Below are 27392 nucleotides of genomic sequence, written 5' to 3'. Positions count from 1 at the left end.
AGGCGTTGGTTTCGTTGGATTTGGATACATGAGTAAAAAGTTGTGAGCGTTTGAAAATCAGGGACTAATCTGTAAATAAAATCATCATAGATAGGTCCCTGGCCGAAATTAAACAGAAAAAGAAAAAGAATAAATAGTGAACATTCGCTACGAAAACCTAACGAACGAAAATGTTCGCTGAAACTACCTAAACAAAAAACGTTCATTACATAACTAAACTAAATAAATAAATAATAAAACGGGTTTTTTTAACCAAAACCAAACCTTTAAAATAAAACCGGTTCGGACTGGGGCGGTTTTACCGGACCGGAAGAAAACCGGCGGTTGGATCGGGATCGGAGCCGGCGAGTCATTGAGTCTGGGCGGCGGCGGCGGTTTGGATCGGCTCCGGCGAGGCTGCGGATTCCGGCGAGCGGGGCGAGGCAAGACGGCGGGTCCGGCGCGGAACGGCGGTGAGGGGCGAGGGCGCCGGGCGTGCAGCAGCGGGGCGGCAGCGAGATGCGCGCGGCGGCGGCGATATGCGGGAGGAGAGGGGAGAGAGGGGTCCGGGCGGCGGCTTTATAGGGCAGGGGTGGCCTCTGGAGGCGTGGGGAAGGGGTCACGGGAGGCGTGCCCGGCCGGGACTCGGACGGCGGCGGCAGCGAACTCCCGAGTGGAGTCCCGCTCGGGGACGATGGCGACAGCGACGTGGGCTGGGCCGCGGCCTGGCCTGGTAGCTGGGCCGGCCCAGTCGGCGGGTGGATTTTTTTTTAAACAGACAAAGAATTAAAACAAAAGAGATAAATACAAAATATAATATAGGCATATTATATATCAAAATTTTCAGAAAAAGATTTTCTACAAGCTGAACATTTTTCTAGAGTCAAATAAAATACACACAAATTTAAATAAAGCAAAGAGTGCTTCTGCTCTAGAAAAATCCAGTAAAATCATTTTTAAAATACCAAGTGAATTCAAATTTATTTCTCTCCAATTTTCTGATGTAGGGAATCATGTTACCCTAATTTCTGTGTATTTTATTTTTGGAGAAAAATAATTTGAATAAAACTCAAATAACTCCAAATTAAAAATAAATTTAAAAGAACTTTGAATTTAATTCTTTGAAACTCCCAACTCATATTTCATATGTTTTGAAGAAGTCATTTTATCTTCGCTCGTGAAAATTATTGAGTTGCTTGAAGTTTATGGATTGGAAATAATTTCAAATGAAATTCAAATATTTTTAACACCCCTTGTTATTTAAATAAATGGAAGAAGTCATGTCATCTTCTCTCCAGAGTTTTGTGATGAAAAGAATTTGAATTCATGGAGGTCATAAAAGCAAGATGAAAGTTTGGGAAAGTCCTTTTATTCCCTCTCATTTAACTTTCAAAAGTTTCGAATCACTCAATTTCACACAAGCAATCAAACAATCAATCAAAACTATCTATTTAATATAACATTCCAGAATTTAGAATTTTGGGATGTTACAAACCTACCACCCTTAAAATGAATCTCGTCCTCGAGATTCGGAGAGGCTAGCAAGAAATAGGTCAGGGTTTGGGGTCTTCAAAATCAATCGGTCATCTTCGGGGTCTGGGATGCTACCACCCTTAGAAACATAGTTACAGTTCCGTCAGAACTTTTATACTCCATCCTTATTGTTGGCAGTGTCGGCCTTCTCAAATCTCGGAAAAACTCCTTCTTTGGGCTCTTCCGGTGGTGGCATAACTTTTCCTCAATACTTCTGTCCTTTCATCTTGGTAAGGTTATCCCGAAACTGGTCCTCATAGCTGATAGGTCTGGCGCCAATTCTAAACAACTATCGATATTCTCATGGTGGTCAACAATTTATGGTTTCTCCTGCAGAAAATGGGTCTGGGCTGAACCTCACCGTATATCCTACGATTGGCAACAACTGCCTTGTACAGGGGATAATACCTATACCATTCTAAGGTTTAAACAAGGTTTTGATCGTCGTCTCTCTACTATAGGTAAGTCACTCAGATTTACCATCCCACATAGCAAGGCGAATAATAAGAGTAAGTCGGTATGGTGATCAATCCATCCCGCACCCAAATCATTACCCTGTATATGGTTTAGTGAATCTCGTATTCTAACACTCGGTCATCCTCACAAGCATTGCAGAATTTCTCTTGTCAATGAACCAAGTTCGGATAAATCCATTGATTCTGCAAGCCAAACAACATCTATCGTGTCTTCACAACTCTCAGGTTTTGCGTTGCTCCTATAAAATCATTGGTGGGTAAAGGCATATCCTCTTCCAAGGGTTTTCCTTCAGCAAGAGTGTGCTTGCTTCTTGGCAGGTCCTGGGGCTTGTGGGTTATGGCCCATCTCATCACTTAAAATCCTTGAACACATCATCTGGGCAACTGATCATTATCCCAACATCCAACTTCCTGGCATACTTAAATCCATCCAATTATACTGTCTTCCTTCCTTCTATTGGCACCAAACTAGGACATGATTACTCAGACTCATCATGGAATTTCCATTGATCCATATTTCCAACATCATACCTCCTTTACATCCCATAGTAATTCATCTCTTCATCCTCGTGGGATATCCCACCTTACGTGATAAAAACTTATACTAATGAAGTCCATACTCCACTTCATGGAACATCATTATCCTTTCCAGGGTCAAGCGTCCTTATAAGGGAATATTGGCCATCTCTGCATGGCACTTCTTCAACTGGAAACGTGAAACACATCATGAACTCCTGACAGTCCTTCTGGTGACTCCAACTTGTTAGCCTATTCTCCCATACGTTCCAAACTCGGTATGGTCCTACAAATCTCGGGGCTAAATTTCCCTTAACTCCAAATCGTTTTTAACTCCTCGCAGAGGGGACATACGAGGACATGCTCTGTCTCCAATTTCATAGACTACCTTCTTGTGTTTTTGAGTCTACATAACTATTCTGCCTGGACTGAGCCACCTTCAGTCTATCTCAATTCAACTTAACATTCTCTTCTGACTCCTTGATCACATTTGGTCCAAACAACTGACGGTCTCCAACTTCATCCCATATCTATGGTGTCTGGCTCCTTCTCCCATACAAAACTTCAAAAGGGGCCATTTTCAAACTGGATGGGTAACTGTTGTTGTATGAGAACTCCGCGTAAGGTAGATCATCATCACTACTAGATCCATAACCTAGCGCACACGCTCTCAACATGTCCTCCAGAATCCGTTTGACTCTCTTGGTTTATCCATCTGTCTGCGGATGAAGGCTGTACTGAACTCTAGCCTAGTACCCAAAGTTTCACGCAACTGATTCCTAAACTTTGAAGTAAACTAGGTTCCTCTACAACGGTCCTCGGAACTCCATGCAGACATACGATCTTTGTCAAATATATCTTGGCCAACTTCGCACTTGTATAGGTGGTTTCACAGGGATAAAGTGAGCCACTTTGATCAAGCGAATAAACTACTACCCAGATAGAATCATATCCCGTTCGGGTTCTGGGAAATATGGTAATGAAATCCATGCCAAGCTTATCCCACTTCCATTCGGGTATCAGCATAGGCTGTATTAATCTTGCTGGCTTCTGATGCTTTGCTTTTACTCTCTCTGGCATACATCACCTACGACTACATACTCCGCAATATTCTTCTTCATACCAGTCCACCAGAAACGCTCCTTCAAATCCAAATACTTCTTGGTGTTTCTAGGGCGAATCGAGTATGGTGAGTCATGAGCCTCCTGAAGTATTAACTTCTTGATCTTTGCATTATTAGGCACATATACACGATCCTTGAACCATAAGGTGTCGTGCTTATCCTTACGAAAACCTTTGGCCTTTCCTTTGCTCATCCTCTCTTTTACCACAGCAAACTCTTTGTCATACTTTTGAGTTTCACGAATCTTTCCCAACAATGTAGAATGAACTTCCATTGCTGTAACAAAACCATTGGGAACAATCTCCAACCGAAGTTCCCTGAAAATTTCTCGGCTAACTCCTTTGGTAATCCTCCGCTTATGAGGGTATTTGTCCTTGTTTTATTTATGGTTGTGTCCTATTTCTCCACAAAGCTTGTATGCACAAGGTTTCTTCACATCCTTTCCATAAGGCTCCAATTTCTGGGACACTAGCCAAGACTTTAACAAAGTCCACTTAAATTCTTTCCAAGTGGTTACTCCTTGCCATCCATGGATAGTTTGGTACATTCTCCACCAAGTAGCAACACCTCTTACCAAGCACCGAAGAGCATGCTGGGTCATATCCTTTCCGGTTATAGGGTTATTCTCCATTTGATTATTCCATGTTCTGAATCCATCAGTCCGTCTCCAATTGACCCATCGGTCCAGAAAATATGAGCTCATCTCCATTCTTCCTCTAATGGGTCCATGGGTTTGGGGTGGGATAAGAGAGATCGAGAGGGATGCACACAATACAAACAATTTTTTTGAAAAGACAGATTTTATTGTGGCTGTCGAAAAAACATTAAACAAATGACAGCTCACAATCGTCGCATCTAACGCAAGTATATACAGGGGTTTGGTCTTCTAAAGGTCAATAGATCTCAACGACATCAACTCTTCAAGTCTTGGTCATGTCTCTGATGGCTTCTTATGATCATGCTTGTCCTTCTCAAGTTCCTATGCCAGATCTCTGTTGACGCGAAGTCTCTAGTGACATCCTTTAATATTTCTGGAGTTGCATTCCAAACTTCTGGTTTCAACTTCCTTGACAAGAACCATGATCCTACTGTCCTTCAGTCCTGATGAATCTTTGATGTCTCAAGGTTTTGCTCCTCCAGCTTGACTACTTCCAGTTTCTGGATCCTGAATTCTTCACAGAATGCTCCTTGTCAAATACGGCTTCCTGCAGATCCACCTTAAACTTCTTCATGTAATACTCCAGATCCTGGCGATGCACCAGCTACGGTTTAAATTGCATCCTTTGCTGATAGATCCTCCATCAGCCTTCTACCATCCAATCCTTCCGTGCATATGCATGCTTAACTCAGCATGGTGACAATAGCATAAACGGGCGATAACACCATGGTTAGCCGTGTTTTTGCTCTTGTCATTTCCATGAGCTATCATTCCATAGTTGATATCTCCTGTCTTAGGGTTTTCTTGACAAAAACTTTGAGTTCTAACACTCCATATTCCGGTCTTTCTCCGATACACCTTGATCTCAGGTATTGACAGCTTCAATGGTCTGACAATTTCCATAAGTGTAGCCTTCCTTGCTCATACCAATCCGGAAAATCTTCAGAGCATTCATATTCTCCTGGTCTTTATCCGTCGTAGTTTCCATCATTATAATCCTTCGAAAAATCCTCTTCATTCCGAAGTGGTCTTAGTTGTCTGATATCTGGTCCTTCTTGGAGTGGTCTCATCAGTCGAATCTTCGAGGGGTCAAAAGGGGAAAGGGGTATGGTCTCACTAAAAGGAATTTTTGAAATAGCTCAGAAGAGAAGAGAGGTAAAACATTCTTTTGAGAAGAAAGTTGTAGAGAAAAATCTTTCCTATGGGCTTGCCAGTTTCTAGGGTCACGTCCTACAGTCAACATGTGCTCTGATACCATCTTGTAGCGACCCGACCCGAATGGGTCAAGTCTCTGTGCTTAATTGTCATCCCTGGATCGGTATGCTGACACACACAATACTCGAGGATTTATAACAGAGGTAAATCACATGTATAAAGTAACGTAATTAATATTACCTCAATCCAAAATAGCGGAAGTAACAAGGTTGTGGATTCCCATCAACACCAACGGCAAAGTTGAGTATAGGAAATCGTAACCCTAACGTATCACTTACCCATCGTAAGATCCTGCAACATGAGACGTTGCAGCCACAGAGCGGCAGTACATTGAATGTACTGGCAAATTCACACCATAAAGCAATGATGAATAAAGGCTATCACTACATGCATATTTGGCTGGTGGAAAGCTCTATGGTTACAGTTTTTTGCGAAAAGCCAATTTTTCCCTATTACAAAGGAATAATTTATTTAACTATCATGGTGGTTGTTAAACATTGAGAATGGTTGACAGCATTCTCAATCCCAATTAAAAGTACTCATTAACAACCCAAAAATATTAATTAGAGTAACATGATGAGATCAACAGGATAATCCAAGTACTAGATACTCAAAATGTCCATAACCGGGGACACGGCTAATCATGATTAGTTTGTACACTCTGCAGAGGTTTGCGCACTTTTCCCCACAAGACTCGATCGCCTCCGTTTGGTTTCTCGCACTACATGGTGTTTAAGAAACGGATGACTGAGACATAGTCTTTCAGAAGCGCTAGCACCTTACGATGGGTGGACCGGTACACCTACATCCCCTACATCTGCTAGTCCACCACTATAAGAGTTTGCACGACTTAGTCAACTATGCCAGAGCCCATAATGGCTTGTGGCTGCACACGTAAGTTACTAGTATGAATTATCTTATGATCCCTTTGAGCCTGGGTGGCGGTCCATAGGAAAATCACATGGTACCCCCGGGATTTCCAAAAAAAGGCAAGTCCTGGTAACTCCAGGTGCCTTAATCCACCCAGATGTGAATTTAAGTTGCCACCTTAGATAAACCATTAATAACAATCTCACATCAGTCATGGATATTCACTCACCCAATCCACGTCTACTAGCATAGCATGGCATAATAAGCAAACGTAGAAGTAACTCCCAAAGGTTTCATAAGTAATACAGGTAATAGGTACTACCTCATCTACTTCCCATCCCACAATTTAATTAGATCCTAATCATGCAATGTTTGAGGATAGATCTAATGCATAAAAACTGGGTAGTAGAAAAGGTATGATCAAGTGTTACTTGCCTGCAATGTTGATGAAGATGATTCACACTCAAAACTCTTGATAGTTCTACTCGTCTCACTCCGTTCAATCTATCGTAAGCAAACAATAGTAACCACACATAAGCAATCACTCAAAAGATCGGAAAGAACGAAGAGAACAACTCGGAAAACATCAAAACCAAGAAAATAACTCTTGCAGCATAAAACAATTTCTAACAGTACCAAAATTATATGAATTTGCCCTTATTAGAAAGTTTAGCTCAAGAGCTTCGATTTGCAAAAAGAATCAACTCAAACGGAGTTATAAAACTCAAGTTAGGATCAAACAAAGTTCAAATACAAATCTGTTTGAATTCAAATTTTAAACTTTCAAAAATATGTTGAAGTTGTTTTACTGGATAGAGGGGATCATATCAAAGAAGTAGGCATTGATTTCGTTGGATTTTGATACATGAGTAAAAAGTTGTGAGCGTTTGAAAATCAGGGACTAATCTGTAAATAAAATCATCACAGATAGGTCCCTGGCCGAAATTAAACAGAAAAAGAAAAAGAATAAATAGTGAACGTTCGCTACGAAAACCTAACGAACGAAAACGTTCGCTGAAACTACCTAAACAGAAAACGTTCATTACATAACTAAACTAAATAAATAAATAATAAAACGGGTTTTTTAACCAAAACCGAACCTTTAAAATAAAACCGGTTCGGACCGGGGCGATTTTACCGGATCGGAAGAAAACCGGCGGTTGGATCGGGATCGGAGCCGGCGAGTCATTGAGTCCGGGCGGCGGCGACGGTTTGGATCGGCTCCGGCGAGGCTGCAGATTCCGGCGAGCGGGGCGAGGCGAGACGGCGGGTCCGGCGCGGAACGGCGGTGAGGGGCGAGGGCAGCGCGGGGAGCGAGGGCGCCGGGCGTGCAGCAGCGGGGCGGCGGCGAGATGCGCACGGCGGCGGTGATATACGGGAGGAGAGGGGAGAGAGGGGTTCGGGCGGCGGCTTTATAGGGGATGGGTGGCCTCGGGAGGCGTGGGGAAGGGGTCACGGGAGGCGTGCCCGGCTGGGACTCGGACGGCGGCGGCAGCGAACTCCCGAGCGGAGTCCCGCTCGGGGATGGTGGCGACAGCGACGTGGGCTGGGCCGCGGCCTGGCCTGGGAGCTGGGCCGGCCCAGTCGGCGGGTGGATTATTATTATTATTTTTTAGAACAGACAAAGAATTAAAACAAAAGAGATAAATACAAAATATAATATAGGCATATTATATATCAAAATTTTCAGAAAAAGATTTTCTACAAGCGGAACATTTTTCTAGAGTCAAATAAAATACACACAAATTTAAATAAAGCAAAGAGTGCTTCTGCTCTAGAAAAATCCAGAAAAATCATTTTTAAAATACCAAGTGAATTCAAATTTATTTCTCTCCAATTTTCTGATGTAGAGAATCATGTTACCCTAATTTCTGTATATTTTATTTTTGGAGAAAAATAATTTGAATAAAACTCAAATAACTCCAAATTAAAAATAAATTCAAAAGAACTTTGAATTTAATTCTTTGAAACTCCCAACTCATATTTCATATGTTTTGAAGAAGTCATTTTATCTTCGCTCGTGAAAATTATTGAGTTGCTTGAAGTTTATGGATTGGAAATAATTTCAAATGAAATTCAAATATTTTTAACACCCCTTGTCATTTATATAAATGGAAGAAGTCATGTCATCTTCTCTCCAGGGTTTTGTGATGAAAAGAATTTGAATTCACGGAGGTCATAAAAGCAAGATGAAAGTTTGGGAAAGTCCTTTTATTCCCTCTCATTTAACTTTCAAAAGTTTCGAATCACTCAATTTCACACAAGAAATCAAACAATCAATCAAAACTATCTATTTAATATAACATTCCAAAATTTAGAATTTTGGGATGTTACAGACAACAACCATATCAAGATCACAAAGCATTGAGACAGACATGAGGTTGTATCCTAAGGACTTGACAAGCATGACTTTGTCCATGTGTCGATCCTTTGAGATCGCAACCATACCTAGACCCAATACCTGACTTTTGCCTTTGTTAGCGAAGATGATATGCTTTAGATGTGACGGTGATAAGGGAGCATCTATCAATAGATTCTTGTCACCAGTCATGTGATTTGTACATCCACTATCAAGGACCCACTCATTTGCTTTGGGTTGATCATCCTGCAGATGAATTAGTGCAGCTTACAAACTCATATACTTCATCAGTGAAGAATATGATATCAGTATCATCGGTTCAATTTCATCAAGAAATAGCACAGATAATTCAGTATGAGGATGAGAGAAATGAAAATTCATTTCTTCATGATTAGCATGCGTCCTTTCAGGCACTGTTCAGGTCTCCAGCAAATTCTTCAGTCATTTTGAGCATGACTGGAGACCTGACCCTGCAAGAGATTAGTTCTTTTTCTTCACCACCCACATCTGGAGGGGTGGCAAAGAATTCATCACCCTGTGAGCACCATATGAGAAAGGTGGCATAGACGCCAGTCCACTTTGTTTCACATAGGAGGGGTTAGGATAAGCATATGAATAAGCAGAGAAATTCTTCGAGGACTTATGAACATAATGATTTGAAGAATAATGCACATATTCATAGCCCTTAGCTCTACCCTGCGAAATAGAAGGGTTAGCATGATGATGATCATATGAGGAGTTTGATCCTTTTGAGGAATTTGGTCAGTATGAGGACTTGGATCCATATGAAGAATTTGGTTCATATGAAGAATTTGATCTGGAGTTCCTTTTCTTCACAGGTGGTGTCATGAGGACATTCACCTGAAGACATTCAAGGCAACTTTTGGGAAGCCAGATTTTCTTCATAGGAGAGTCGTTCTTGCAGTTAGTCCCAACATATCTAGCAAATACTTCACCATTCTAATTTTTGAACAGTTTATAGTTAGATTCAAATGACTCATCAAACGAATGAGAAGATTCACATGTAAAGCCAGATAGATTGGATGGATCAACTGGAGGTCCTTTTGCAGCAACCCATGAGGTTTTGGGGTACTGCTCAGGTTTCCAATATGTTCCATCAGCATTGAGTTTCCTCTCAAAGGCAATACCCTCTTTCCTAGGGTTTCTGTTGAGGATCTGCTTTTTGAGCACATCACAAAGAGTCTAATGCCCTTTGAGGCTTTTGTACATGCATGTCATGTACAATTCCTTCAGCCCTGCATCATCAGTGATACTTGCATTATCCTTAGATGAGGAATTAGTGACAGCTGAGACATAAGAAGAATTTGTAGCATTAGAAGCATTTGAACATTCGGGTGAAGAATTAGCAGTTTCACGTTCAATGCACTTTAGACATGGAGGAACAAATTCTTCCTGGGTAGCGCTGATATGTTGAGCAAGTAATGAATCACGCTCCTTCTGAAGATCTTCATAACTCACTCTTAGCTTCTCAAGATCTTGCTTTCTTTGAAGAAGTTCAAAAGAAAGCTTCTCGTGATCAGATAAGAGAGTGTTATGATGACCTTAAAGGTCGTCAAACATGGAATGAAGTCTCTGAAGACTTTCAGCCAAAGCTTTTGACTGATCCATTTCTTCACCCAACATATCATCGCTCTTATTTAGCATGTATTGAACTTTTTCCAACGCTCTTTGTTGTTTAGTGGCAAGGGAAGCAAGTTTGACATAGCTAGGTCCAAATTCATCGCCAGATTCATCATCACTGGACTCGGATAGATAGCATTTGGTTACCTTCGCACTGTTTGCCATGAGGCAGGGTGTAGAGGATGATGATTCTGGTTCGAATGTCATCGCATTGAGAGAGTCCTTGTAGTCCTCAAACCAAGGATCATGACGGGTTCGATGACCTTCATAGACCTCAGAGAGACGGTCCCAGATTAGCTTCGCGTGATTGAGATGCATGACGTTCCTGAACTAATTTTGGGATAGACTGGAGCAGATGACATCCTTTGTTGTGAGGTTGAGTAGCGTGTACTTGCGAATGTCATCAGCCTCTGCCATCTTGCATAGGTCGGTAAGACCGATCTCAGTGACGGTCCACAGCTCACTGTCCATAGCCATGAGCCGCTTCTTCATCATGGCCTTCCACCGAGGATACTCATGACCGTCAAAGATGGGACATGATACGTTCCTCAATCCTGCAGTCGACATAACTAAAACTCCAGGCGGTTAAACCAAAATCACACAGAACAAGGGAGTACCTTGCTCTGATACCAATTGAAAGTGCGTTATATTGACTAGAGGGGGGGTGAATAGGCGATTTTTATGAATTCTTCAATGAGGAATTTGCTGGTGAGGAAATTCCTAAATGAAGAACTACTTGCAACGGAATAAGTACTCAGAAAGGAACATAATAGAACACAAGCACAGTCATCATGATGAAATGAAGACAAGCACAGAGTACAGAAAGCGTAAACACAGGATAACACAAGATGAAGACAGACAGACTGAAGAAATTAAACTGAGGAAATTGAGAAAGTCTTCAGTCAAAAGTCTTCAAACAGAGATGAACAGGCACACAACAACATACATGAGGAAATGAAAGGGTTGAGGAAATAGAACCAGTTAGCTCGGTGAAGACAATGATTTGGTAGACCAGTTCCAACTGCTGTCTCAGTTGTACATCTGGTTGGAGCGGCTGAGTATTTAAACTCGAGGACACACAGTCCCGGACACATAGTCCTCACCATATTCTCCTTGAGCTAAGGTCACACAGACCTCGCCCAATCACTCGTGGTAAGTCTTCAGGTGACTTCCGAACCTTCACAAACTTGGTCACTCGGCGATCCACAATTCCTCTTGGATGCTCTAGACCTTGACGCCTAACCGTCTGGAAGAAGCACATTCTTCAAAGGAAACAAGCATCGGATCCACGCAGGATCAATCTCTTCAGTGATGCTCAATCACTTGGGGTTTTGTTGGTTTGGGTTTGGGATTTGCACACTTGTTGATTTTTGCTCAATGTCCTCGGAGGATGGGTTGCTCTCAAATGACAAGTGTCAGTTTCTCTCGGAGTAGCCAACCAGCTAGTGATTGAAAGGGGGCGGCTATTTATAGCCTAGGGAGCAGCTCGACATGATAAGACATAAATGCCCTTGTCTGATATGACCGTTAGGTGGGTAGATATTTTGGAACCGCTGGCGCATAGCATAGCAACAGTCAGAATTTTGACTATCAAAATCCTCAGGGCTATCATGTTCCTCAAGGTGTAGGTAATTCACACTGGTGAATTCCAAACTCCTCAGTCAGAACAAAATCCTCAGAGATCAGCAGAACATCGTCTCTGTCACTGAAGAATATGACTGAACTGTATGAGATTTCCAATGGCTTCACTCGAAGGGATTGGTAGGTGTAGGATTTTGAGTTGAGCATCACATGGAAATTTTTCCTTAGTATTTCCTCGACCCCCTTTAACAGTACGGTGTTTCCTATGACTCAAGAAAGAGAAAATGAAACTATAAAAACAAAAGTCTTCACGCTTCATGTTCCTCGAATGAATTCCAGGTCTTCAAGGTCACACCAATTTCTTCACTTTCAAAGTCTTCAGGAAGTCTTCAGAAATCCAAAGTCTTTAGTCGAAGAACTTCATTTTTAGGGGTCGACTTTCTCTGTAAATATCAAACTCCTCATAGACTTATATACATGTGTACACTCACAAACGCATCAGTCCCTTAACCTATAAGTCTTTAATACACCAAAATCACTAAGGGGCACTAGATGCACTTACAAAACCTATCAAGGGCAAACCTTTTCCTTGCACGAAGTCCACTTGAGCTAGATGATGACGATCTTGACTCCCTCAAGTTGGACCACCTTTCTTGATTGCGTTGGGTCAATGAACACTATGGGTGAGCCACTCTTCAGCACATCTTCACAAGTCCGTTGACACCACAATGCACGGCAAGCATCAAGCTCTTGATCTCTTTGTGATGCTCCACTTGAACATGTGCATGACAATCTTGATGACGATCACCACTTGATGTCATCCTCTCGATTGGTTGAGTGATATCTTCCTCTTGACGCAAACCCATGAACACGTACCTACCCCCACATAGAACTCTCACATAGACCATGGGCTAGTACACAAAGCACAATGGACAATGCTTACCATACCATGAGATCACTTGATCCCACTCGGTGTATCTTCTATGCTTTGTGTGATGATCAACTTGGATCACTCTCTATACTTAGTCTTGATCAACCTTGACTCTTTCCACCTCTATGACTGTTGGGGATATAACTATTTGAGTAAACCTCCCAGGAGGGGTCGGGTTACGCAAAGAAGACTTACCAGAGAGAAGGCCCAAGACCAAAGCATGAAGATGGCGGTTCATAGAGGGCTTAAGGCCCACAGGCGACTTAAGGCCCAATGTAGTAAACCGCCATAATGGATGACTTGTATCATAAGGTAGTTTTAACTAGTCACCGAGCCGGACACTGTTATAAGCCGGCCGGGGCTCTGTAGGCCACAGGGCTTCAACCCATGTATATAAGGGGACGACCTGCTGGCGGCTTAGGGCAAGAAACAACTCATCGAGAACCGGGCATAGCGTATCTCGCTCCCTGGTCATCGAAACATCAATACCAACCCAACTAGGCGTAGGCCTTACCTTCACAACACTCTCGTGTCCTTTGTCCCGATTAACCCCTTCAAGCTTCCTAGTTGGGATGGCTCCACAACTAAGTCCTTTCACGAGGACATCAAACGTGACAATTCCACGACAGTTGGCGCCCAGCGTGGGGCCAGCGCACGGTCGATTTGAGTTCTTGAAGGGCAGCTTCGAAGGGCTCAAGGTATACGTAGTGGGTCGGATGACCAAGAGTCGTCGCGGTAAGATCTACATCGATGACGAAGGCTGGGGCCCCGACGCCGGCTCAATTCAGTATGGGTACCGGGTCCCCTTCGGAGGGATCCACGTCTTCATCGGTCGGATTGGCGAGCCGGGGCCTGAGCCGGACAACTGCACAGACCTCGTCGAGACGGCTCAGCATGCGGAAACTGCCCGGGCTCGACCCGGCATGAAGCGTGTCTTTGTGGGCTGTGTCCACGGAGAATAGCTTTCCAAAAGTCCTGAAGATGGTGGTGAGACGGCCGTCCACTCTGATGGTGATTCGTCCGCCGGTTCAACAGATTCTCTGTATCAAGTTCAAGATGGTGCGCTCGGGGGCTGTTCCGATGGCTTCGGTATTCCGGACCCCTGTGAGTCGCCGAATTGGGTAGGAGTCTTCATGGCTGGGACTCAACCCGGTCAAAACTCTACAGCCGCTACTGCAGTTACATCCGGGATAGGAGCGGCCGGGGCAGGAGGCCCTGTGCGCCCCCGGCTCAAGTTCTGATAGACCTCATGAACAAGCTTACGACCCTGTTGACCGCCACAGTTATCCCTGTGAACAAAGATGAGCATGACGCGGAGGTGGCACGGGTACGTGAGGAGATAGCTCAGGCCAAGGAGGCCTTGGTAGCTGAGGATACTAGACTAGCTACAGAGCGGGCGGCTCTCGACGCCCGGGCACAGCGGTTGCAGTCAGAAGTTTACCAGCTCACGATGAGCTTAAACGCGTCCAATGAGGTAAGGAGGAGGAGACACCAGAAGACCCAATCCCGGTTACCTCCAAATTACGACCCTCGGGTTCTTTTTGCTACACCCGGAGCCGGCCCAAGTAACCTGGCGGATGCCAATCAGCTTATGACATCCGGAGCAGGAGGACCGGCTCAGCATCGTGAGATGCCACCTCCTCATATGAGCATGGCACCGCCACATTATGTGCCGATACCACCGGGTCACTTTTCCAACCCCATGGAGATCTTAATCGCAGCATCAGCGTGTCTGGCTGCTCTCCCAGTGGATGGTGATGATCCAACAGCGGTGGAGACCCGGAGAATCAGGGAACTTGTCCAGACGGCCCTGGCTCAGCAAGAGACCTATTCTTATAGCTAGGATAGGATTCATTCAACTCCTCCGCCTTGGTTAGCATCGCCTCGTCAGAACCGGAGTCTGAGTTACAGCAGGCACATGGAATCTGAAGCTTTGTCAAGCAACGCCCAACGCCGCGACTAACATGGTGACTATAACCCGGTGCAGGACCGAGTACGTTAGGAGAATGAGCGGGCGGTTCAGCTGGCGGCTCAACAGGTGGCACATCAGAATATTACAAAGTATCCAATGACTTCCACTGAGATGGGAGTAGCCACCAGAACCGGTGGTGTTCCTTGTTTGATACCGGCTTTGCGTAACGTGCGCCTGCCCAAGGACTTCAAGGGACCTCGAAAGGTGCCGAATTACACGGCCGATTTACAACCTGGAGCCTGGATTGAGAGCTATGAGATGGTCATGGAGCTGTTGGAAGCCAGTGAAGCGGTAATGGCCAAATACTTTACCATGATGTTAGATGGAATGGCTCGGTCTTGGTTAAAGAGTTTACCACCTAATTCCATTGGTTCGTGGGAGGAGTTAAAAGCCCGTTTCATCCAGAACTTCAAGGACACCTGTAAGCAATCTATGTCAATCGTGGACTTGATGAATTGTAAGCAGGGGGGTGAATCTACCACCCATTGGGTACGCCGGGTCAGGGAGATAGTTTATTCCTCTAATAAGATGGATGTCGGTTCTGCAGTCCTTATATTGGAGAAGAATTGCAGCTTCGAGCCACTGACGCAGAAACTGGGGCGCCTTAAACGTGGCTGCAAGGATATGAGTACGCTAATGGCGGCTCTAGTCAAATATGCCGATTCTGATAGTAACAAAGATTCCGTGTCTGATGATGAAAGGACAGGGAAGGGAAAACGAGACGGCAATGGAAAGAGCCAACAGCACAACCCGATGAGTCTAAACGGCAATAAGCGTAAGACGGACGGCAACCCAGAATTTGTGGCCAACACTAATACACAGGGTAACAATCAGAGACGTAAGGGTAAGTGGCCTCGATCCGGCGGGTTATACACCTTTCTTCATGGTTTATGGAGCAGAGGCAGTTCGGCCAAATGATATCCGGCACGATGTGCCCCGTGTGGCGGCTTACGTTGAGGCTGATAATAAAAAAAGCTCTATAGAAGGCACTTGACTTGTCGAATGAGGAGCGGGACTTGGTAATAGCCCGCTCAGCGATTGACCAGCAAGACCTTCGTTGCTATCACAGCCGCTGGGTTAGAAGCAGAACCTTGCGGGAAGGCGACTTAGTGTTCCGGCTCATCCAGGATCAGTCTGATATACACAGGTTATCCCCTCCTTGGGATGGACCCTTTGTGGTCAGCCAGAATCTGAACAACAGGTCATGTTACCTTGTTGATATTCGAGAGCACTAAGACTCACGTAAGCCGGAGGAGGAGAATCACCGGCTGTGGGATATAACACATCTTCAGTTTTACTATACTCAAGCCACCGGCTCTCAAGATGTATATATTTTGACGGTATATAAAATAATAAAGCAGGATCTTGGTCCTTTTTTAGCTCAAAATTTATGTCTTCTTTATCAGGTGGTGGACATTACCAACGGGGAGCGGATCATATCTGAATCCGGCTTTCCCTTTGGACTGGCTTAAGATCATATCTGAAGCTAGCCATGATCACTTGGGGGCTTCCTGTTCAAACATAGGTCATATCCGAACCAAAGAGAACATAGCTGTCGATACCCACTTGATCGGCATACTGCCAAACCCACTTGGGGGCTTCTTGATCATATTTGAATCATAGCTTAACCCCTTTGGGTCTGACGTGGATCATATACGAATCAGCGTCATTAAAAAAATCTCATGGTCACTTGGGGCTTCCTGTTCAAACATAGGTCGTATTCAAACCAAAGAGAACATAGCTGTCGATACCCACTTGATCGGCATCGCCAAGCCACTGGGGGCTATATGATCGTATTCGAATCTTAGCTTAACCCCTTTGGAACGGTTTACTGATCGTATTCGAATCAGAAGCCTGTAAATTATTTTGACTATCCTGAGACCTTGGGAAAACATTATGAGATGTTTTTTGTTTTTCTGGTTTAATATTGGTTACACCAGGTTGTTGTGTACCAGGTGAGCACTAAGTCAGCCGGAAAAGTTATCAAAAGATTGCAGGTATGCTATTATGCTAAGTAAAGTATAGTCATAAATCGGCTTGTGTAAGGTGCCTTTGGTTCGTTTCCGGGTTACAAATACTTTATGTGACCCCCGGTGTGATAAACCGCCAAGGGAGCTTTTGTTTGTTTCATGTGCAGGATAAGACAAGTAAATTTACCATCAGGGAGACAAACGATCAACATAAGCTATAGATATATAAATGGCGGCTTATGAAAGTATTAAGCGCCATAAAACATGCGCGAAGGCATGACAAAAATTGAGAGGTTTTCCTTATCCTATTACAAGACACCCTGAGTCTGAATAAGTGAAGCATTGTTTTTTGCAAGACACCTGGCGATTCACTCCTTCGGCGGGCTAGAAGCCTCTGGGTTATCCTTCTCCGCTTCTCCGTCCGCTGTTTTGTCCTGGAAAGTTGACGAGGCCCAGTCAATGCCGCTCAAAGCTTCAAACTCAACTTCATCATCTATTAAACCAGTTGGGTCCACTTCAGGGGCAAAAGTATGCTTACGAATTGGAGGGATCAGGCTGATTTGATCATATGGAGCGTTTGGAATTCTCCGGTTTTCACTATCATAAGTCGGTGCATACTTGCTAAGATCAGTGTCGTTTCCAATAAGGGTCGCCACGGGACGTATGGCCTTGACATAGGCGGTGAAGTCATGGTCGTCAAATGCAGTGCCGTCCTCCTTCAGACTTGGGTATCCAAGGGCAAGGTCGGCCGAGTCTAGTTCTAGGAGCCATGCTTTAGCCCGGCTCAACGCGGCCACGGCCCCGGCTCTTGAGGACGCCCGCCTTAAGTCTTGGATCCGCTGAGGAAGAAAAGCGAGGCTCTTCAATACGTCTTGCAGAAGGCGGGGATGTGGAGTTGATAAAGCTACAACGGCCAAGGCACGTTGTGACCCGGAGTATAGCTGTTCCACTAAGGTGTAAACTGCTTTAAGCTTGATCAGCATGTTTTGCTTTAGGTTGATACTCCTGGGGCCTGTATGTGCACAAGTATAACAGTCAGCCGGAAGTAATTATTACCATAGTCATTGTAAGGTTACAAGGTTGGAAGTTTTGCACGATAACTTACCGAAGATGGCTGAGACCATTTGAGATATCTGCTGTTTTAAGTCGGACAGCTTGGTTGTTGCTTCTGCAAGGGATGCTTCTGCTGTTTCGGCCCGAGTCACCAGGGAAGCCTTCTCATCAGCCCAAGTTTTCTTCTCCACTCAAAATTCTTCTTCAGCTTCTCATTTTCAGAGACACTGAATTCAAATTTGGAGTTAGCCTTCTGCGTCTCAAGTTCTTGAGTTTCAAGACGGCTCTTCAGGACAGCGACCACCGATTCAAACTGACTTATGGCAGCCTGCATTGACACCAGGTTATGGTAAGGATTGTAGTAAGGTAACATTCAAGTCTCAAGCACTTTACAAGTAAAGATACTTGGCACTTGGGGGCTAATGTATGCTGAAGAATTTTAACCTTATCCTACCGGGTCACACATATTAAGTCTCAAGCACTTTACAAGTAAAGATACTTGACACTTGAGGACTAATGTATATTGCAAAATTTACAACTATCATGTTATAACCGGGTTAAATATATTCTCTTTGAACCAGTTCAATTAATAAGTAAAGCAGATTTCTAAGTCTACATCATATTTATTCATAAGCAATAGACTTGGGGGCTGGTACAGTATGTAAGACTCGGGTAAAAAGTATAAATTATACCTCAGATTTGTGTTGTATTTGTTTTACCATGTCAATTTCCAGGTCACGGCTATTATGCACTTGATTCAGATAGCCCGAGACTATATCACCAATGCTTAAGTGAGTATAATCAGTAATGTCCTGTTTGTCTTTCTGGCATTCGGCAAGTTCTTCCTTGGCGGAACACTTGGCAAGGACGGTAGGCCGCCCTGGTTCAACAAACTGAGACCTCACAATCTCCACTTCCGGTTCATTTGTCTTGACCGGGCTAGGAGTTTCTGGGTCATTTGTGTTGAGAGTATCTTCAGCAGGCGGATCAGAAGTTGGCACTGGAATATCAGAAGCCGGATCAGGCGGCGGTTGATGGGCAGAGCTGTCTGGAGCAGATGCATTAATCACCAGTTCAGTTATAATCGGGTCTTGGGATGGCTTATTCTTCTTCGCCCTCTTGCTGGGTTTTACTTGCATGCTGTTAACAAAGGCAGAAGGGTGAATACGCAAGCATGGGTAAAGAAAAATTCAAGGTGCATAAGGTTACACTACCCGGGAGCAGTTTTGAAAGCCGGCATGTTTGACTACATGGATTCACCGGAAGAAGGAGAGGTATCCTGATCATCAGAGTCAGACGAATTAAGAGGATGAAGAATTAAGCCCGCTAAAGGTAAAACGGAACGTAAATCGGAGATAACCTCAGTCCGACGCTTCCTGGTTACGTCAGGTAAGCCGGAGGAGAGTTCTGCATCCTTGTTGTTCCGGGTCTGCCTCCGGTTCTCAAGCTGTTGTTGCTTCAAAAGAAATTGAGGATCTTGATAAGCAAGAGCATGTGAAAATCTTACTTTCTGGGTCACCCTTCGGATCTTTTGCTTTGGCAAAGGCTCTGGGTCAGAGGAGATTATAGTTACCTCTTCATTGGCTGCTTGACTGTTCCCCGTATCCTCCTGAAGGGATAGAATGTCAGACAGGTAATAACAAGGGAATTAAGAAAATTTAAAGATTACCTCTTCATCATCCGAAGAACTATCCTCCAATCTGAGTAAGTCGGAGGCGCTGGGTCTCTTTTTCTTTGAGGTTCCCGTCTTGGCGGCTTTTCTTTCAGCTCTTTTGGTTGCTCTGGCTTGTTTGCTGCTTCATGGTCATATTTGACCTTCCAAAAGTGATCATCAGCCTGTGAAAAATGACAAGAGGTTATAAGCAGGGTATAATATAATAAAAATATTCATCAGAGGTTGGTGGCTTATAGCAGGAGCCGGGTTTTTCTGGCAGAAGGGGAGTAAGCCAAAGGCATTACTTATCACTGTGCCTTCTTTCAACAATGATTGGGTCGTGGCTTCTACCACATCCTCTGGTAAGTCGTCGGAGCTATGACGCATTGGGTCATCCTTTTCGCCGGAGTAAGTGCACATTAAACTGGGTCAGCGGCTTAATGGAAGTATTCGCTAGGTAACCCAGACTCGGACTAAGTCAATGCCGTCTAGGCCATTTCCCAGAAGAGCTTTGATTCTTCTAATGGTAGGGGCAAGCGACAGACGTTCAACAACAGTTAATTTATCCGGCAGCGGGTGGTTGGACTCAAGGCGCAGCGCGCGGAAGCCAGGAAGAGGGTTCTCCTCAGCCGGAGAAGTATCCTGGCAGTAGAACCACGTCTGGTTCCACTCCTTTGGATGACTCGGCAGCTCAGCATAAGGGAAAAGACAGTCTCTTCGCCGCTGAATTGAGATACCACCGAGTTCAAGACTGGGCCCGTTGGCACGTTCATTCTGCCGGTTTAAGTAGAACAGTTCTCTGAATAATGATATATTGGGTTCTTCTCCAAGATACACCTCGCAGAAGACTTGGAAGTTGCAGATATTTGACACAGAATTGGGCCCGATGTCTTGGGGTCTGAGATCAAAGAAATGCAACACATCCCTGAAGAATTTTGAGCCGGGTGGAGCAAAGCCCTGGGTCATGTGACTGGTAAATATGATTACTTCCCCTTTTTTGGGTAGAGGCTTCTCCTCCGATGGGTTAGGAGCACGACAGGACATGATTTCCTTCTTGGGAAGATGGCCGGATTTCACGAAGTCCGCCAAGATACTCTCTGTGATAGTGGACTTAACCCAGTTGCAGGTCACAGGAGCTTTAGGAGCTTTGGGTGCCATTATGTAAATTGGCCTATGACAAAGTAAGAAGATCCGGTTCAATTTTAACCCGGAAGGAATCTCCTAATTATTCAAGGTGGCGGCTTAATAAGGGGCCTAATGATATAAGGATGACTGTGCAACAATATTTAAGCGGCTACAAGTATCAAGAGCAGTTCAAGATCCTTCAGGTCATAAGGAGCAACTAAGGTTCTATGTCATTTATTTAAACCGAACACCTCGACAGTTGTGTTTAAGGGCATTTACCAGAAAGAAGTTTTCCGGGTGATAAAAACAAGTTTCAAAGATGATAGTTATTACTCTGGATCAAAATATTGCTCTGAAAGGAAAATTTTCTAGACCTACAAAAAGGGCAGGGAAGTTCATGCACTCGAAGAGGGTTTCCAAACAAGGGAAATGAGATCTATTTCTATGCAAGATCAACACACACAAGTACCGCAACGGTTCTATGTAGTTTTTACGATCTAAACAGGGCATTGGAGGTAAGAACTAGTGAGGGTTTGCGTCGGGCGATGATGAATGCCGACGAACTCGATAGTCCCAATGTAGATCTAAGAAAGGGAAGGAGAGGAACTCACGGATGCGGACGAGCTGCGGAGGTTCGCCGTCGATCTCTCGTCAGAGTCAGGTTGATGCAGCGGCCCGAGTCGGTGAAGACGAGGGGTTCGACGGCGGCGGCGGCGGAGCTTGAGAGGAAGCAAGAGGAAGAGGACGACTGGAAGAATGAAGAGTGAAAGACTAACCGAGATGGCGCGAGAAATGAGGAGACCCAAACATCATTATCCAGCGGCCCCGACGCCTCGATTCTCGGGATGGTCAGTAAAGGCAAAGATCCGTTGGAAGATATGACGGAGTAAAAATAAGTTTTATTGAAGATGACATCACGAAGACTTAACCCGGATCCAGATGATGACGTCATGGCGGGTTAAAACCTTCATGCAAGACAAAAGACTAAGGAGAGTTCCATGAGGTATTTTAAGATTGACATGAACAGGTTCAAATCAATCTAGGGCCTAATGTTGGGGATATAACTATTTGAGTAAACCGCCCAGGAGGGGCCGGTTTATGCAAAGAAGACTTACCAGAGAGAAGGCCCAAGACCAAAGCATGAAGATGGCGGTTCATAGAGGGCTTAAGGCCCACAGGCGACTTAAGGCCCGTTGTAGTAAACCGCCATAATGGCATGACTTTTATCATAAGGTAGTTTTAACTAGTCACCGAGCCGGACACTGTTATAAGCCGGCCGAGACTCTGTAGGCCACAGGGCGTCAACCCGTGTAAATAAGGGGATGACTTGCTGGCGGCTTATTTAGGGCAAGAAACAACTCATCAAGAACCGGGCATAGCGTATCTCGCTCCCTGGTCATCGAAACATCAATACCAACCCAACTAGACGTAGGCCTTACCTTCACTGTAAGGGGCCGAACTAGTATAATCACTCTCGTGTCCTTTGTCCCGATTAACCCCTTCAAGCTTCCTAGTTGCGATGGCTCCACAACTAAGTCCTTTCACGAGGACATCTGACGTGACAATTCCACGACAATGACCAATCTTTGGATAATTTTTTAATACCACCTTGGTCAACTCGTAAATTTCTTGAAACCAACACATGTACTTCAAGAAATGCCTATGGACAAATCCTTCAAATATAACTCAATGCAACCATTAGTCCATAGAGAATGTCATCAATTACCAAAACCACACATGGGGGCACTGCATGTCCTTTCACCTAGGTGCTCAACCCGGAGCGCAAGGTCGGATGCACCCAACACCACCATCCAAGTCACAAATGTGTCCTCGCCCCAACTTTTCTATTATCATTATCAACTTCCATGCGAGGTATGTAGCAGCTGCAAGAATTACATTCAAGGGAGGGTCTTTGCATCTTCATTTGTTACTGGATTACACAAGGGAAAAAGAACTTTTGCATTTAGTTCTATATGCATGGGTGATGTTATGTTTGGAGTCAAATTTGTTAGTTGTGGTGCTTCAAATCAAATCCACACATGAATTCTGAATTAACGATGTAAGTTTGTGTTAGTGGACTGGATTTTCTCTCATATTTTCCGGCAAGGTGATCTAAAGGCATCTCTAGCCGGTCCCTAATATCTTAACTCCTTATATGCCTCCTTATAATTTGAGGAGTTAAACGGTGGCTGGACCTAGCCGAACCCCTATATTTATCTCCTAATTTGTTTGACCAATTCTTCTTGCCTTTGTCACATATATGTCAAACTATTGAATTTTATTAATTTCATCAATCATTCGACTGACTCGAACTGAACATACCCAACAAATTAACCATAACCATGCATATTGTTTATATCATCAGCAATTCAATTCAATTAGAACATGCATAGAGTTCATCGAAAAGGTGTCACATCGATCAAAGTTTGATCCAAAATGACCACAAGATAACATGTCTTATGTCGTGGATCGGGCCCAACCAGAGGCATGCAACACGAACTCAAAAGGAAATCATCACCACCCCCCACGCCTCACCACCATCACCACCACAAGGCACCTCTGATTGGGCTATGATCTTCGAACGACTAAGCTCCCACTTCCTTGACGTGGCATTCATCGTGCATGGGTTCATGAACATGATATCCCGCTCTTCGGCCTTCTTCTCTTTTGCAAGCCTCTCCTCCTCGAGAGCAATCTTATGCTCCTCTGCCGCCACCTTCCTCTCTTCGGCTTGCAACATCCCCTCCTCCACACTATAAAGGACAGCAACAAGCTCAAACCCCAAAGTCACAAACCATCACCAATGTGTCGGCCGAAAAAGAAAAGACAAAAATGATAGCTCTCTGATATTTCATCGAGCACTTGGCAGCCATGGTCCTCGCCCGCGACTGCGGTGGCCAAACGCGCCAGAGGAGGAGGTGTAGGGGTGGCCGAAGCAGGGCTACAATCCATTGAATGGGAAGAAGGTGATATGGGTGTCGACATGGCCTTCTTTGGTGCCGCCTCGGTGAGCGCCTTCGTCGGCTTCCTCACCTGCTTGCCAGCGGTCGGAGCAATGGGATGGCGTTCGGGCATCATCGTGGGCGCTAGGGCCTTCCCACCGGCTTTTAATGTCGGCGCGACGGTACGGAGCAAGTTATTTTTGCCCCCAACCTCTTCCTTCGTGAGCGACGACAAAGGGGTCGATTCCAGCGGCGTCGAGCCGACGAGGTCATGGAGTCGGCTTCCAATTTTCTGTCTGGTGGATGTTATTTTTGGTGTATGTGGTGTTTTCACACACTAGCTCATTATTTGTCAGTTACTTTTGGAGTTTTGGTGATAGTTCAGTTCATCGATTTTTTTATAGGACATGATACGCCTCCGCCGAACGATCTTTTTAAAAGATCAGCCTGGTCGCTAGCCGTCAGATCCCACGCTATCAAGCGCCCGAGCTTCGTTCTACACATTGCAACAGAGGTAATGTTGCAGAATATTTTGAAACAAAGGTCGTGTTGCAAAAACTTTTTCAATCCTCCCTCACCACTCCTCCCAGCCGCACGAGTCTCCACCTGCCGCGGGATCTAGTCAGATAGCTGCAAACTCTTTTTTCTGAAACAAAGCATGAGTTGCAGAAACGTGAACATTAAGGGGATGTTCTCGACCGTCTGATCAAGAGTCAATCTGACGAACACGGAGACGGCGGAAGGTAAGTGTTTTCTTTTTTTAGTTATTAAATATAGGTTTAGAGGACATTCGCACAGAAAAAAAAAAGGTTTACAGGAGGCACCACTCCCCAAGATCCAGAACCTCTCCGTCGCGGCGGTTGGCGGGCGGCGGGCGACGGCAAAACCTAGCGCTCCATCCCGGTTCCGACCTCCCCGTTCGTTCCCCAGCCGCGTTGGGCCGCGAGGGGTGACTGTTGGCGAGGAGCTGCGGGCGAATTGTTGACGCCAAATCTTCCGTCCGGCCATGGAGGCTGCGGGCGCAGCTGTGGCTGCGGCGGCGGCGGCGGCCGAATCCGATGGAACCGCAGAGAAGCGGGCACGGAGTGGCGACTGCGACGACACCGCCGACGATTTCATCAGCAGTCTCCCCGACGCCGTCCTCGGCACCATCGTCTCCCTCCTCCCCACCAAGGACGGCGGCCGCACGTGGGTCCTCTCCCGCCGATGGCGCCACCTCTGGCGCTCCGCGCCTCTCAACCTCGAGGTCAGCACCCGACCCCCCGACGCCGCCGCCGCCGCCGACAGCCCCGTCCCCACCCCCTCACGCGTCCCGCCCTCCGCCGTCTCCGAGATAATCTCCAAACACCCTGGCCCCGCACGCCGATTCTCCCTCCACTGCCGCGGCGACGACGACCACTGCCCCCAGGCGGAGAGCTGGCTTCGCTCCCGCGCCCTCGCCAACCTCCAGGAGCTCGATATCTGCTACGCTGAACCCCCGCTGCTGACACCGGTTCTCCGCTCTGCATCCAACATCCTTGTCGCCAAGATCAGCCATTGTGATTTCGAGCCGGCCATGATCAATTTCCCCTTCCTCAAGAAGCTCTCCCTGTTTCGCCTTACCATCTCAGCGGACCTCTTCCCCAGACTGTTATCTGGCTGCCATGCCTTGGAGATCTTATCCATGACCAAAGTTCGTGCTGTGGGTTGTCTCTGTCTTAGCTCGCCGACCATTAGGACCATCATCTTCCGTCATAGCTACGGTGAAACCGTGGAACTGGTCATCGAGGATGCTCCTCGCCTTGTAAGGTTACTAGTACCTTATTGTGAGAGAAATGATAGTGTGACTATCAGGGTAACTAGGGCGCCTAATCTGGAGATATTGGGCCCTTTCTTTGTCGTCGACTCCAAGCTCCTACTCTTCCAGGTAGGGTCAGCGCCATCTTCGAATCTTTCTGTCAGCATTCATACACGGAGATAATAATTTTGATGTTCATTGTTTGTTTTCTTCAGGGAATAAGCCCAGTCAGCTCCACAAACTCGATGCACACCTTGAAGGTTTTGGCTCTCAAGTCTTCTGGGCAGAAATTGAATGCAGTTCTTAACATCCTTAGGGGGTTCCCCTGTTTAGAAAAGCTTTGTGTTATTGTGAGTAATCATCTTTACTTTCTTGAAATGTTTAATTGGGTTGACATACTATAAAATTCTAGTTTGCAACAGCTTTGACATATGCCTCTCCTCCTTGTTTTGCAGTTTCATACAAACCGTGAGAGGAATGACGAAAATGAGCCCCAGTATGACCCACTACATCCAATCGAATGCCTTGAGACCCGTCTAAAAAAAGTGGTGTTTAAGTCATTTGAGGGCTATGGCAAACAGGTTGACTTTGCGAAGTTCTTTGTATTGAATGCAAAGGTGCTAGACAAAATAGAATTTGAAGTAAGAAATCAGTACAGCAGTGAGACAGTGGCTTATGAACACAGGCTGCTACAAGTGGAAAACAGAGCTTCCCGGGAGGCTCGGGTTGAATTCAGGACTACTAAATACTGACAGAGTACCATGTCAACAAGCGGATCCATGATTTGTCAGTGGCCGACCCCTTCAGACAGCCGTAGACATCGTTGATGCCTGAAGATTGCACTGTCTTGTGCTCATTTTGTAAATGGCGTCGATGCCTGAAGATTGCATTGTCTTCTGCATAAGTCTGCTCTATTTCTAGTCTAAAGTTCCTCTATAATAATTCCAGTAACTTCTGAAGTTACCCCTGTTAAAACAGAAAAAGATGGTTTTGGATGTAAAAATTGTGCACTTTGGGAAATTTCTGATGGGGAGGAATGCAGAAATATTACTGCCGAAAGTTGTAACCGGAGGGAGCTGGTAGGTGATAACCCCATCTGCTGAAACTACTCACATCGCCTTACCCTTGCCCTATGCAATTGTGGCTTTGTTCTGCCTAAGCTGGTCTAGAAACATGTGACTGTGTGGGAAACTTAATTGTCCTTTCAGCTATAAACAAAAGCATGAGATATTTCATTTCTGACTTGATTTTATTTTTTTGCGTACACAGAACACTTGTTTGGTACTTACAAAAGGTCAACCTGTAGACTAAGAAAGAGAGGTTTATGTTATTATCAAGGTATGCTATCAGCTTGAAGTTTTGCTGATTACCAAGGTTGTAATTGTGGCTAGTGCTGCAACAGCCACAATGTCTCCCTCTGACTGCATCTGTAACATGCTTCTGTTGCATACCGATTGACTTGTTACTAAAGTTTGAGCTTCTACTGAAATGAAATCGATTGTCATCTTGTCTTGTACAAACTTGCAAGTAATTTTACTTCATGGAGCAAGAAAAGCATTGGATTGGGCTAAGGACCTGAAAGTAATGTTGGCTTTGGCAGTGGCAGGGATCCTTGTGTGTACTGCTTAATGCTTGTCAACTTGTTTTCTGCATAAAACTGTGTGTGGTTCCGAGCCAATATCCTTGTTGCCAATATCAGCCATACACCGAGACAAGGTCGACGGCTTAATCCTATGTTAGGGTCTTATGGGAAGGTGGCCGCACTAGTTGAGGAGCGTCTTGATTAATGGTTCAGATCAAGCTTCATATATATTGTTGGGTCTTTTACATTTGTGTCCCTAACTCGAACCCACTACTCAGATTTGCCCCTAATTTCGAAGCATGCTCAAATTTTTCCCTCTGCCGTTATGTGCCATTACAGAAATGCCCTTCCGTGCCATTTCCGTCTGGTCAAAGGGCTTTGACCGTTCTCCTGACGTTTAATGGACTTTTTTGCCCCTCTATGCACATGCCACTT

The 27392-nt window shown here is 45.1% G+C and overlaps 1 protein-coding gene across 1 annotated transcript; it reads left to right on the top strand.

The window, feature by feature from the left end:
* The first annotated feature begins 24389 nt into the window (after positions 1-24389).
* On the top strand, positions 24390-26531 carry LOC123135948 (putative F-box/LRR-repeat protein At3g28410). The gene is made up of 3 exons (XM_044555220.1): positions 24390-25504; positions 25591-25725; positions 25831-26531. Exons 1-3 carry the CDS (start codon positions 24605-24607, stop codon positions 26125-26127), a joined length of 1332 nt encoding a protein of 443 aa, XP_044411155.1. The 5' UTR covers positions 24390-24604; the 3' UTR covers positions 26128-26531.
* Positions 26532-27392: the final 861 nt, after the last annotated feature.

This window comes from Triticum aestivum, chromosome 6B (assembly GCF_018294505.1).
Source record: "Triticum aestivum cultivar Chinese Spring chromosome 6B, IWGSC CS RefSeq v2.1, whole genome shotgun sequence".
Classification (NCBI taxonomy): Eukaryota; Viridiplantae; Streptophyta; class Magnoliopsida; order Poales; family Poaceae; genus Triticum; species Triticum aestivum.
The sequence above is the reverse complement of the archived record's forward strand: the minus strand, read 5'-3'. Positions and strand labels throughout refer to the sequence as shown.